At 37.8% G+C, this 13,482-nt stretch overlaps 1 protein-coding gene across 1 annotated transcript in view; it reads right to left on the bottom strand.

Annotated features, from left to right (window-relative positions):
- Positions 1–529: 529 nt before the first annotated feature.
- The window catches only part of HMX2 (H6 family homeobox 2), a 65,458-nt gene continuing 52,505 nt past the window's right edge, over positions 530–13,482 (bottom strand). The window contains exons 2-3 of the mRNA XM_075352267.1: positions 2,790–3,076; positions 530–1,332 (exon numbers count right to left, since the gene is read on the bottom strand). Of these exons, the coding sequence (XP_075208382.1) occupies positions 806–1,332; positions 2,790–3,076 (814 nt within the window). The 3' untranslated portion in view covers positions 530–805. The remainder of the gene's footprint in view (positions 1,333–2,789; positions 3,077–13,482) is intronic.

Raw genomic sequence — 13,482 nt, forward strand, 5'->3', positions numbered from 1 at the left:
TATATATATTATATATATATATATTTATTTTATTTATATTTATATATATATATATATATATATATATATATATATATACTTATATGTAATATATTATGGCAATTTTAGTTTTTAGAAAAATGCATGTTGATTTTAATAAAATATATTTTATTTTTATCTGTTTTTTTATTCATAATATGTAACAGAGCTTAGCTATTTCTATAGAGCTATATTTTATACCATATGATATCAGTGTTACCTCTGCTTTCACACTTTTACATAGGACTGCAAGTAAACCTTTGAAAATAAATACCTTGCATATAGTATATGAATAGATATAATACACGAAAGGAGGCACACACAATTGGATTACTATAAAATAACCCCATTTTGAAAAAATAAATATATAATAAATATATACATTAACTCATGGTTTAACCCCAGGAATTCAGCACACAAGCTGTAATAGCAATGCACATTTGGTTTGTTATTTAAAAAAAAAAAAAAAAAAAAAAGAAACAAATCTGTACAGAATAATATTTCTTGTTATATGTGGAAACATCCTTTACTCCTGGGGTTAATAGTCCCTGTGCCCCTGTATACCTGTAAAAGACGCACTGGCATGTAACACGTTAATAATACAGACACCTGGAGAAGGGAAAGGAGGGTTTTTAATAAAAAATAATATATAATAAAATTATGTAAATAATACATAGATACATACATAGAAATCTGGTGCAGCAGATAATGGAGATGAGTCAAGGTGGGCGCATACACACGGTGTATTATTGTATTTCCACTGGTGGGGTGGCACAGGGGGCAGTAGTCAGTACTCCAGTTTGTTGTATAGGTTATATAGAGGTAAGGACATGTTGCTGCCTGAATAGTACAAGGGGGCTGGAAATGCAATAGATCTGGGCACTGGTACCCTTAGAACGGAATTGTCTCTAAATACTAAGGGCATGCCCACCAGAGTCTGGGCAGAAGCATGGGCTATGTTGGCAGCCTCCAGTTCAGCAGATAACTGTCTCTTCCATTTGTTCCTACGGTTCTGGAACCAAGTCTTTACCTGAGTCTCTGTAAGTTGGAGGCTGGAGGCCAGACAAGCCCTCTCAGAGCTGCTGAGATACCTCTTCATGTCAAAGGTGGACTCCAGCTGGTAGACCTGGCTCCTGGAGAACACTGTCCTGGTCTTCTTCTTGGCACTGCCCTGTCTGTCACCATGCACATCCCTCTGCCTGTCTCCTGGTATGCTGCTGGAGGATAAAAGCCTCTCCTTGTCCCCTGTATAGTCCTGCTGAGGGGGAGAGGGCAGCTGGCTCCGGAGCGCTGAGCTGTGTGGTCCTGGAGTATCTGCAAGAAATCACCAACATGTCACTCCTGCTCCCCCATCAGCACTCACCGTGCCACACAGTCTGCTGGAGACAGTGCCACCAGAGCTGGGATCCGGCACCCAAACCTACAAGATGACACAGATCACTAACATCCAGAGGGAACATATGAGCTATTATATACTGGATGTAGGCAGGCACGATTTGAAGTATTGTGGAATTTTCTATAGAAAGAACTGGATTTACCCCAAAACTAGCAACTGAAAAGAGGGTGATAGATAGATAGATAGATAGATAGATAGATAGATAGATAGATGATAGATTATGGATAAATAGATAGATAATGGAAGAATAGTTAGGGAGAGAGAGATAGAAGATAGATGATAGATAAATAATGGATAGGTAGATAGATGATAGATAAATAGATTGATAAATGAATAGATACATGTAGATAATGGAAGGATAGATAGATAGATAGATGAGAGAAAATAGAAGAATAGATAGATAGATAGATAATGGATAAATAGATAGATAATGGAAGAATAGTTAGATGATTGATGAATAGATAGAGAAATAGATAGATAATGGATAGATGGATAGATATTAGGATCGATAGATAGATAAATAAGTAGAGCGATAAATAGATACATAGATAGATACATGTGGATAGAGGGATAGATAGATAGATAATGGATAAATAGATAGGTAATGGAAGAATAGATAGATGATTGATGGATAGAGAAATAGATAGATAATGGATAGATGGATAGATATTAGGATAGATAGATAGATAGATAGATAGATATTAAGATCGATAGATAGATAGATAAATAAGTAGAGCGATAAATAGATACATAGATAGATACATGTGGATAGATGGATAGATAGATAGATAGACATTAGGATAGATATATAGATAGATAATGGATAGATAGATAGATAGATAGACATTAGGATAGATATATAGATAGATAATGGATAGATAGATAGATAGATAGATAGATAGATATTTCTTAGAGCTATGTTCTCCCCTGTAATAGAGGCTGAATTGTCTCTGGTGTTTTTCCTCCCAATGCCCGGTCCAGGCCCCCTTGTAGCCCTGCTGTGCGGAGATGGATGGCTCTGGGCAGACTCTCGTGGATAGTATACTATTCTCTCGTCCTCCTGCACAGGTGACACATCCCCGGTCCCAGCCTCTATGCGCCTCTGACACCTCCACTGCTGCTGCCTGCGACATTCTAATTTCGTATTTTAGTGCTCTTATGACTATCTGTACAAGCCACAGTATTAGAGCCAGATGCAGGCATTGTCATGTACAACCAGTATAAGGGTCCTGGGACTCAGGATGAGGGAAAAGTGACCAGTGCAGAAACCCAGTAATATACAGGAGATGTACAAATAGACTAACAGGATACAGATTAATACATGACCAGAAATACAGCCCAATACCCGAACAACTGTGGTATAAGAGATACTCACTGAGACACCTATGGGCAGTGCAGGTGTGGGGGGCTTCACCCTTTGACTCCTTGTTGTCTGATCCAGAGCAGAAGCAGCGCTGATCTCTCCATCCCTCCTCATCTTCGTCCTCTTCTTCTTCATCTGAGGAGGCACTTGGGCTGGGCTCCCTGCATGTGATGATGGGCTCTCTGCTGCTGTGAGTCTTGGCACGGTCAGAGGTGGTGGTGCCCTGCAGGATGGCCTGGATAGTGAAGCTGGAGAGTGTGCTTGGGGGGCACTTAGTGGCCTCTTCTTTGCTGCTCATCCTGAGGACATAGGACGGAAGAGGATGAGGAGGATGATGATGATTGAGTTGCACTGAGGGGGGCTGGAAAATAGGAGGGGGTACTGTAGTTTTTAATAATGGGGGTGTCTTTTCTTCCAGTTTGCACACACAGACTGCATCCCTCCCTATCCAAAGCACAAGTCCCTACTGATCTGCAGCCTGCCTGCTGGTGTGGCTACATTTGCATGACATTCCCAGCTCCAAAGCACCAATCATGAGCTGCAGACAGCCCCGGAAAAATTGAAATTCCATTGTAAAACCCCATGCACCTGTGTGGAGAAATGAGTCGTAGGCTGGATGGTTTTACATGAGGTCAGTAGTGTATGTAAGCTTTCACTAAAGATGTGAGATAGATGAGGGAGGGGGCACTGCCAGCACAGGTGGGCACACTATACTATATATGACTATTTCTAGACAAAACTGATTGGGAGAATTAAAAGGTTAAACAAGAAGAAGTCAAATTAACAATTTATTGCTATAAATAATCATAATGTAAGAAAAGAACTTCTAATGTTCCATTTCTAATTTCACACATATTCTAATACAGGAACCTGATCATAGTGATGATGAGATCACATACAATTATCTGCACCTATCCTCCAAATGCTAGGGTTATGATATAATGCAAACATGATCCTGCAGAACTAAAAGTACCAGCAAATCATCCTGGAGTCTCCCACACACAGTCTATATGTAATATACAAATAAATACATTATATAAAAAAAATTATATATATAAAATATAAATAAATATACATGTATGTATATATATATATATATATGTATATATATATATATATACAGTATAATGCAAGTTATTTATTTTGTGAAGTTTACCTGCATTCCTATGAGAAAGTGTAGTACTAGTGACATTGATGTCAAATGAATATCTCTGCCCTATTACATGTACTGTAATTAAAAATGTATAGAAAAATAACTGCTAGTTCAATAAAAATCAACATATATAATTGCATATATGTCAATGTATACATTAGACTATATAATGTGTATATATAATGTATATATGTCAATGTATACATTAGACTATATAATGTGTATATATAATGTATATATGTCAATGTATACATTAGACTATATAATGTGTATATATATATATATATATAGATAGATATAAAAAATGTATATATATATGTCAATGTATACATTAGACTATATAATATATATATATTTACACACATGTCAATGTATATATTAGACTATATAATGTGTATATATATACACACACACACACACACACACATTGTATAATATATACAGCATATAAAATGGAATATATTAAAATAGCCACATCCTTCCAAAAACATATAATTAATTGACTTTTATGCCACACCCCATCCCCAATTAAAAAAAAAAAGAAACTAGAAATCCCTAGCCTTCTGCACAGGATAGCTAGTGTGAATCCATTTCAGTTGGTGCTGTGTCATTGTAATATGTAATACTTTAATACTGCAGTTTTAAAGGGGTAAGAAACTATATTTTTGCAGATCTATGATGTATTTGAAAATATAATAAGGAATTGTTAAATGCAGACATTTCTTAAATTGCAAACTTAGGAACAAGACTATGTAATCTTTCTTAAAGGGACTTTGTCATCAGGTTTTTGCCACCTAATCTGAGAGCAGCATAATGTAGGGACAGAGATCCTGATTTTAGTGATGTGTCATTTACTGAGCTGCTTAGTGTAGTTTTGATAAAATCACTCTTTACTCACCAGGAGATTACCATTACTGGACTACTTGTTCTGCTGCCAGGTAGTCAAGCATATTCATGAGTTGTGTATAAATGCTAGATCTGCAGCAGAGAAAACAGTGATTTTCTCAAAATGGCAGCAAACAGCTCAGTAAGTGACACATCGCTGGAATCAGGGTCTCTGTCTCTACACTGTGCTGCTGTCAGATGGGGGAACAAAAACCTGGTGACAGATTCATTTTAACTCCAAGGTGAGATACTGTATATTAATAATTTATAGTAAAATGTACAATAATCTATAGTATTTTCTTGGGTTACTTCTTCCCATATTTACAGCAAGTTCCGCATTCACAGTTTGTCCAATCTTCGGAAAAAGAACTTACTCTCTTATTGCTGTGCTGCTGAAGATGATGTTTATCCTTCTATTAATCTGTGGTTTTTAATAATTATTCAGCCATTATAGTTATTTTCGTAGAATCCAAAAACATTTACTATTGCAGTTTTGTTCAGGGGAGGGGGCTACAAAGTATTCAGAGTTCTACTTTAAACCCCAGAAGGTTAATTGTATTAAGTAAACACATTACTTCAGCATTGCCTGTCTCACATATAATGTATATAACTTTGGATTTAGTGATTTAGCTATCCTCCTTTTCCCTTTCACAGCCCTTTCTATCAGTGAATATGACTGCTGGGTGCTGGGAGAGATGAGAGACAAGTGTCTGGCGCCTGGAACCTGAGCCAACATCATTTCATACACAAGCACTATTACATGATCACCCAAAGCCAGCGGGCTGACTCCCCCCAGCCCCCGGCTCATTGTATTACCTGTCATGTTTACTGGGAATAGGAGAAAAGACTCATAAATTAATGTTGCATTTGGTGGAAATGGTTTATTGATCTCCCACCCTGCCCTTATGTGGTTGCAGTCTTAAAACTATTTTTAGGTTGAAAAATGCTGGCTTTTATATGAAAGATCTCACTCAAGAATATGTGGGTTTCTATCATGCCCACTGAACCAACACTTCTGTAATGCCCACTGATCCAATACATCACATACAGTATGTGCTCACTATGTAGATTTTACACTGGCGGACACTGACAGAAAAGGGTCTCGGTGCAAGGCCAATATAAGGGCCCCTTGCAACCTAAAAGCTCATCAAAAAGCACAATTCCACCTACATTGGAGGTAGAAATGGGCCCCCCGTCATCTTGGGCCCCTGAGTAACTGCACAGGCTGCACCAATTAAATGTCCGCCCTTGAGATATTACATGTAGAACTAAAGGGTGCTTTACACGCTACGACATCGCTAACGATATATCGTCGGGGTCACGGTGTTAGTGACGCACATCCGGCACCGTTAGTGACATCGCAGCATGTGACAGCTAGGAGCGACGATCAACGATCGCAAAAACGTCAAAAATCGTTGATCGTTGACACGTCGCTCCTTTTCATAATATCGTTGGTGGTGCATGCCGCTGGTTGTTCGTCGTTCCTGCGGCATCACACATCGCTATGTGTGACACCGCAGGAACGACGAACATCATCCTACCTGCGTCCACCGGCAATGAAGGAAGGAGGTGGGCGGCATGTTCCGGCCGCTCATCTCCGCCCCTCCTCTGCTATTGGGCGGCCGTTTAGTGACGCCGCTGTGACATTGCTGTGACGCCGAACGCACCTCCCCCTTGAAGGAGGGATTGTTCGGCGGTCACAGCGACGTCGCTGACCAGGTATGTTCGTGTGATGCTGCCGTAGCGATATTGTTCGCTACGGCAGCGATCACCAAATGTTGCACGAACGACGTGAGCGGGTGCTATTGCTCGCAAAATCGCTTGCGATGTCGCAGCGTGTAAAGCACCCTTTACAGTGGTGTGCAAAAGTGTTGCCCCCTTCCTGAGTTCTTATTCTTTTGCATGTTTGTCACAAATAAATGTTTCAGATCATCAAAAAAAATTCAAAGATTACACAAAGAAAACACAAGGAAACACAAAATGCAGTTGATAAATGAAGGTCTTTATTATTAAGGGAAAAAGAAATCCAAATCTAAATGGTTTATCACATCTTTGGGAAGCTGAGTTCAATTTCCCTAGCCACACCCAGGCCTGATTATTGACACACCTGTTTTTAATCAAGAAATCACTTAAATAGGACCTGCCTGACAAAGTGAAGTAGACCAAAAGATCCTCAAAAGCTAAACATCATGCCGCGACCCAAAGAAATTCAGGAATATTTAAGCGTGACAAACATGCAAAACATTAAGAAATTAGGAAGGGCAAACACTTTTTCATACCAGCGTATATTGTATTATAATGTGTAGACATTGTAAATTGGTATTCATGTTTGTATATTTCAAATATTCAAGAATATACTAAAGGGCCTAGTGGGGCTTGTGCCATAGGTGATGGATACTAGAGAATTTCCCACCAAACCGTTCTGTCTTCACCATGATATTTACAAAAAGGGATGTTGGAACAAATTGAAGTGTTGCGCTTGGGTGAAGGAAATACTTGCAACAATTTTTTAAGGCCTTGGTACAGAACTCTGCATTGGCCAATAACCTCCTTCAAATACAGTGATGTTGCATCCTGCACAGATTTCTTATAGGGATGGTATTCCCTTCTATGTTAGAGAGTGAAGTGACCCAAAAACATACAGGCAATTGCTACAGCTCTGAAGCTATGTTCACACCTTGCCATAAAGGCCATAATGTATTTTAGTGGCAGAAATCGAGGCTGATACTCTACCACTGATTTGCTGTGGGTCATGCTTCAGATTTGCATGAGAATTAGCCCCATTAATTGGGCTTACTCTCTGATTTTCCTGAGGAATCTCTGCTATTAAGTAACAAGCTATTTTTTTCCCATTGCTATCTTTACCCATTAAGGCACCAAATATCCACCCAAATTTTTTCCATTGAATGTGGTGAGATGTGTGCACAGAACATCCCTTTTCAGGCAGGCAAAACGGCTGAATTCTTCAAAATGAAGACGATTCGGACAACACTAGGGTTTCTTTACCGAAACGTCTTTTTAGTGTTTTTAGTTCAATGTTACCGAGTGCTTTCTTTGCGTATGTGCACACGCTGTAGAAGTTTTCTGCATCAAATCTGCACCTTCTGGCAGAAAAACGCACCAAAAAATGAATGCAATTTTGGTACTTTTTTTCCATTCAGTTATTTTGATGAAGTCAATGTCTGGAAGGGCTAAAAAAAACCCAGGAAAATTGTTTCAACAATTGACATTGTGCAAACAAAAAAAAAAAAAACACACCGTGGCCACAGGCTCTTACACTAGGTTTTTTAGTGGGGTTTTTTTTTCAAGCATTGTTTGCTCTCTTTTTTTTTTTTTTTTAAATTTTCAAACCCCATTCAATAATTAAGAAACTACTATGTGGTTGATTCTGCAAAAACACTGGCTAAATACTCAAAAATAATCCCGCCGTCTTTTGAGTCTTCCAGTTGACTTCTATTATAAAGTATATAGAGCATCTTCAGAGTGGAGAACATCTGAAGAATGTATCGCTCACTTCTGTTAACTGCTTATCTTTGGAAACTTGGAGGGATTAAAAAATGCTCAAAAGACTAAATACATAGAAATGCATATTTTGAGTGTTTAGTTTTCGCTTCTTCAAGTGGGTTTTGGAACTGTTTTGTGTCTCTTCTTTGTTTTTACTCATACATTTGGGTGCTTTTTTATCTACTGAGGTTGTATTGCTCACCGCTCTAGCGTAGAAGCTGTGCCCACGCTACTTAATGGACCTTCATGTCCTTGTTTTTGGTTTGACCCCATTTTGATGATTCTTCTTTTTGTTGAGGAAAATCTGACATCCTAAATATTACAAATTCATAGATCTATAATGTTGGGGTGTGAACAGTGGTTTGAAATGAATACATTTTTTTAATCTGAGTTTTCAGTAACAGCTTATGCAGGTAGTGAGACCCTGGGTCTGGATCCGATCTCCTGGCACATAATGGACAATTCCTCAAACTGTTTGCACCAGTAATCTGGAGGAAAACTCTTTTAAATTTTGAAGTTGTCCCCAAAAATTTAGAGTTCTAATTGTTAAAAATGTTGCTGCTTTCTTGTTTTTCTTCAGCAGAAGGCTGGCATAAAAAAATGCAATCCTTGACTATTCTCTTAGATTTCACATATGATATCCCTTTAAGACACTATAGGGTCCCTTACTTGCCAACTGTCCCGAATTTACTAAAAATGTCATGATTTTTCAGAAACAGCCTCAACAAATGTTTGGGGTCTAATAGGGGCATCATTTCACAAACTCCACCCACAAACGGGGGATTCTGGTTGGTATTGGGGTAGTCCAGATAGTGACTAAAGCCCTACATTGACATTGCGTTCTGTCTGAATCCCCCAAAAAACGGGTTTCGAACGTATGTGGCAATGGGACCATTGACTATAATGATGCAGATGGAGTCACCGTGTGCTCTGTTGTGCACCATTTTCGAGAGTATACGCTTTCCGGTGATAGAGACACCCAGACATAGTATACTCCCAAAAATGGTGCACGACAGATCACACGGTGACTCCGTCTGCATCATTATAGTCAATAGCCCCATTAGTTCATGCATCCGAAACCCATTTTGTGGGGGATTCAGATGGAAGCCCCGACAGGACCACTAAACGCAGGTCAGAACGCAATGTGGAAGGGGCCTAACATCAGTTAGACACTACATTTACTAGTAAAATTTATGGCGAGGCAGACGCTACTAGTTCTAAGAAGTGGCACCAAATTCATGAAGAGGCTGGCACCTGTTAATGAATTTGGCAAATCTTATTCTTCCACTCCCTTTATTAAGACTAGTGTACAAAAAAACTAAATTAATCTAGGGCTTAGGACTGAGAAAGGCCTCCTGTATCAAAACTGTGTTTGTTGTCCATAGCAACCAATCAGAACTCAGCTTTCATGCTCTGTTAAAATGAAAGCTGCCCTGTGATTGGTTGCTATGGGCAACCGATAGTTCTTTCTTTCAATCTAGGCCTTAGATCAGAGACATAAGAATAAGGCTGCACATCAAACTTAGATAATGGTATAATGCCTCAAGCATATGGAAAAATATTGGAATATACAATGAAAAATGCTACTTGCTAATTTGAACATGTGAATAATGAATTGCATACCTGCCATGAATATTAGGAAAAAGGAGATATTTAGCAATCGCATTGATCAATGTAACTGAGCCCCAAAACCTCGTCAAGGTATATCTCTATATTGGGGTCCCTAGCTCTGTGACCCTAACTGTGTGTCATCTCATTGCAATTAAAAACTGCTATGGGTGGAGAGGGGTAACTAAGGACTTTCTTATATAGGAGATGGAAAAAACATGGCCGAAAGGGGCGGAGCTGTGTTCACATTCAGAAAAAAAAAAAAAAAACTGCATATAACTGAATAGGATAACTGAAGTGAGCACTAATATATATATATGAGTGCAAGCCAAAAATACATACTATATATAAGAATAAGGCTGCACATCAAACTTAGATAATGGTATAATGTCTCAAGCATATGGAAAAATATTGGAATATACAATGAAAAATGCTACTTGCTAATTTGAACATGTGAATAATGAATTGCATACCTGCTATGAATATTAGGAAAAAGGAGATATTTAGCAATCGCATTGATCAATGTAACTGAGCCCCAAAACCTCGTCAAGGTATATCTCTATATTGGGGTCCCTAGCTCTGTGACCCTAACTGTGTGTCATCTCATTGCAATTAAAAACTGCTATGGGTGGAGAGGGGTAACTAAGGACTTTCTTATATAGGAGATGGAAAAAACATGGCCGAAAGGGGCGGAGCTGTGTTCACATTCAGAAAAAAAAAAAAAACTGCATATAACTGAATAGGATAACTGAAGTGAGCACTAATATATATATATGAGTGCAAGCCAAAAATACATACTATATATAAGAATAAGGCTGCACATCAAACTTAGATAATGGTATAATGCCTCAAGCATATGGAAAAATATTGGAATATACAATGAAAAATGCTACTTGCTAATTTGAACATGTGAATAATGAATTGCATACCTGCTATGAATATTAGGAAAAAGGAGATATTTAGCAATCGCATTGATCAATGTAACTGAGCCCCAAAACCTCGTCAAGGTATATCTCTATATTGGGGTCCCTAGCTCTGTGACCCTAACTGTGTGTCATCTCATTGCAATTAAAAACTGCTATGGGTGGAGAGGGGTAACTAAGGACTTTCTTATATAGGAGATGGAAAAAACATGGCCGAAAGGGGCGGAGCTGTGTTCACATTCAGAAAAAAAAAAAAAAAAAACTGCATATAACTGAATAGGATAACTGAAGTGAGCACTAATATATATATATGAGTGCAAGCCAAAAATACATACTATATATAAGAATAAGGCTGCACATCAAACTTAGATAATGGTATAATGCCTCAAGCATATGGAAAAATATTGGAATATACAATGAAAAATGCTACTTGCTAATTTGAACATGTGAATAATGAATTGCATACCTGCTATGAATATTAGGAAAAAGGAGATATTTAGCAATCGCATTGATCAATGTAACTGAGCCCCAAAACCTCGTCAAGGTATATCTCTATATTGGGGTCCCTAGCTCTGTGACCCTAACTGTGTGTCATCTCATTGCAATTAAAAACTGCTATGGGTGGAGAGGGGTAACTAAGGACTTTCTTATATAGGAGATGGAAAAAACATGGCCAAAAGGGGCGGAGCTGTGTTCACATTCAGAAAAAAAAAAAAAAAAAAAAAAATGGATGTTTTTTCCATCTCCTATATAAGAAAGTCCTTAGTTACCCCTCTCCACCCATAGCAGTTTTTAATTGCAATGAGATGACACACAGTTAGGGTCACAGAGCTAGGGACCCCAATATAGAGATATACCTTGACGAGGTTTTGGGGCTCAGTTACATTGATCAATGCGATTGCTAAATATCTCCTTTTTCCTAATATTCATAGCAGGTATGCAATTCATTATTCACATGTTCAAATTAGCAAGTAGCATTTTTCATTGTATATTCCAATATTTTTCCATATGCTTGAGGCATTATACCATTATCTAAGTTTGATGTGCAGCCTTATTCTTATATATAGTATGTATTTTTGGCTTGCACTCATATATATATTAGTGCTCACTTCAGTTATCCTATTCAGTTAGATCAGAGACAGGCTTCCTTTATCAAAACTGTTTGTTGCCCATAGCAACCAATCAGAACTCAGCTTTCATGTTCTAAACCGCTCTGTTAAAATGAAAGCTGCCCTGTGATTGGTTACTATGGGTAACCGATAGGTTCTTTCTTTCAATCTAGGCCTTAGATCAGAGACAGGTTTCCTTTATCAAAACTGTGTTTGTTTCCCATAGCAACCAATCAGAACTCCGCTTTCGTGTTCTAAACTGTTCTGTTAAAATGAAAGCTGCCCTGTATTTGGTTGCTATGGGCAACAGATAGTTTTTATACATCTGTTAGCAACTCAGATACTAGTTATACTGATATCTGTAGATCTCCATCTCCACAGAAATATTTCCGGCCTGTGTTCTTTTTTTATTTTAGAAAAATAACTTCATAGTTTAAATTCTGCACAAAGTGCAATATATAGAAAAAGAAATTAAAGGACTGTATAGAAATCAATAGAGACAAATGTCAGGGTGTTCTCAGATGATATTTTCATTAACTCTGAAGCAGTCTATTATGCACGCGTTATTGAATAAAGTGCTTGTAATGTTATTAAATGGCCGTCACGTGCCCGCTGTTCTTTGACCAGATGTCCAATCTTTAAATACTCCTCGATGTACTCAGTAATGGACTAATTGATTCACAATACTCTGCCGCTACACTCCCCAAATCCGCCCTTCTCCCCGCTGTCTCTGCATGTTGTACTGAATCGGAAAGTAAGACCTTATCCAAATCTGTACGGGACTAAATCTGTGCCCTTCCGGTAGTAATCCCATATAGTGTTATGCGTCTATATCAGCAACTGCTCAAAAATCACTTCCACTTGTCAGTAGTCTAAGCAAAAAAAAAAATCCTGCTAGAATTTTTTTAAAAGATCTGAATTTTTTTTATCCTCATTTGGCATATATTCAGGCAGCTGCAGCTACAGATACAGATACAGATGTCATATAATATATTATATATGCTCTGATGCAGTCTGTGTCTGTAAAAGGCAAACTATTAATTAAAATATATAATATAATTATATTGTACTGTGTCACATAATGCTGGAGATAGTTATATTCTGCGGTGGAGCTCTGGGTTGTTATTCTCCAGCAGGTGTCACTGTTCCCAGTAGCAATCTACATACTACACCAATATATAGTATATGATACTATACAACAGTATAAACACTACAGAGCAATAATACATTATACTATTCTTACTATTCTACACTACACTATACTATTCTATACCATACATATTGCCGGGTAATAATATACAATATATTACACTATACTATGCTATAAATACTACAATGCAATACTATATACCATGCCATACTACACTATACCATAGCATACTACACTATACTATTCTATACTATGCTATACTACACTGCAATACTATATATATATATATACAATGCAATACCTTATACTATACCATACCATACTACACTATACCATACTATACTATTCTATAAATACTACTATGCAATACTAT

The sequence above is a fragment of the Anomaloglossus baeobatrachus genome, chromosome 5 (genome assembly GCF_048569485.1).
Source record: "Anomaloglossus baeobatrachus isolate aAnoBae1 chromosome 5, aAnoBae1.hap1, whole genome shotgun sequence".
Classification (NCBI taxonomy): Eukaryota; Metazoa; Chordata; class Amphibia; order Anura; family Aromobatidae; genus Anomaloglossus; species Anomaloglossus baeobatrachus.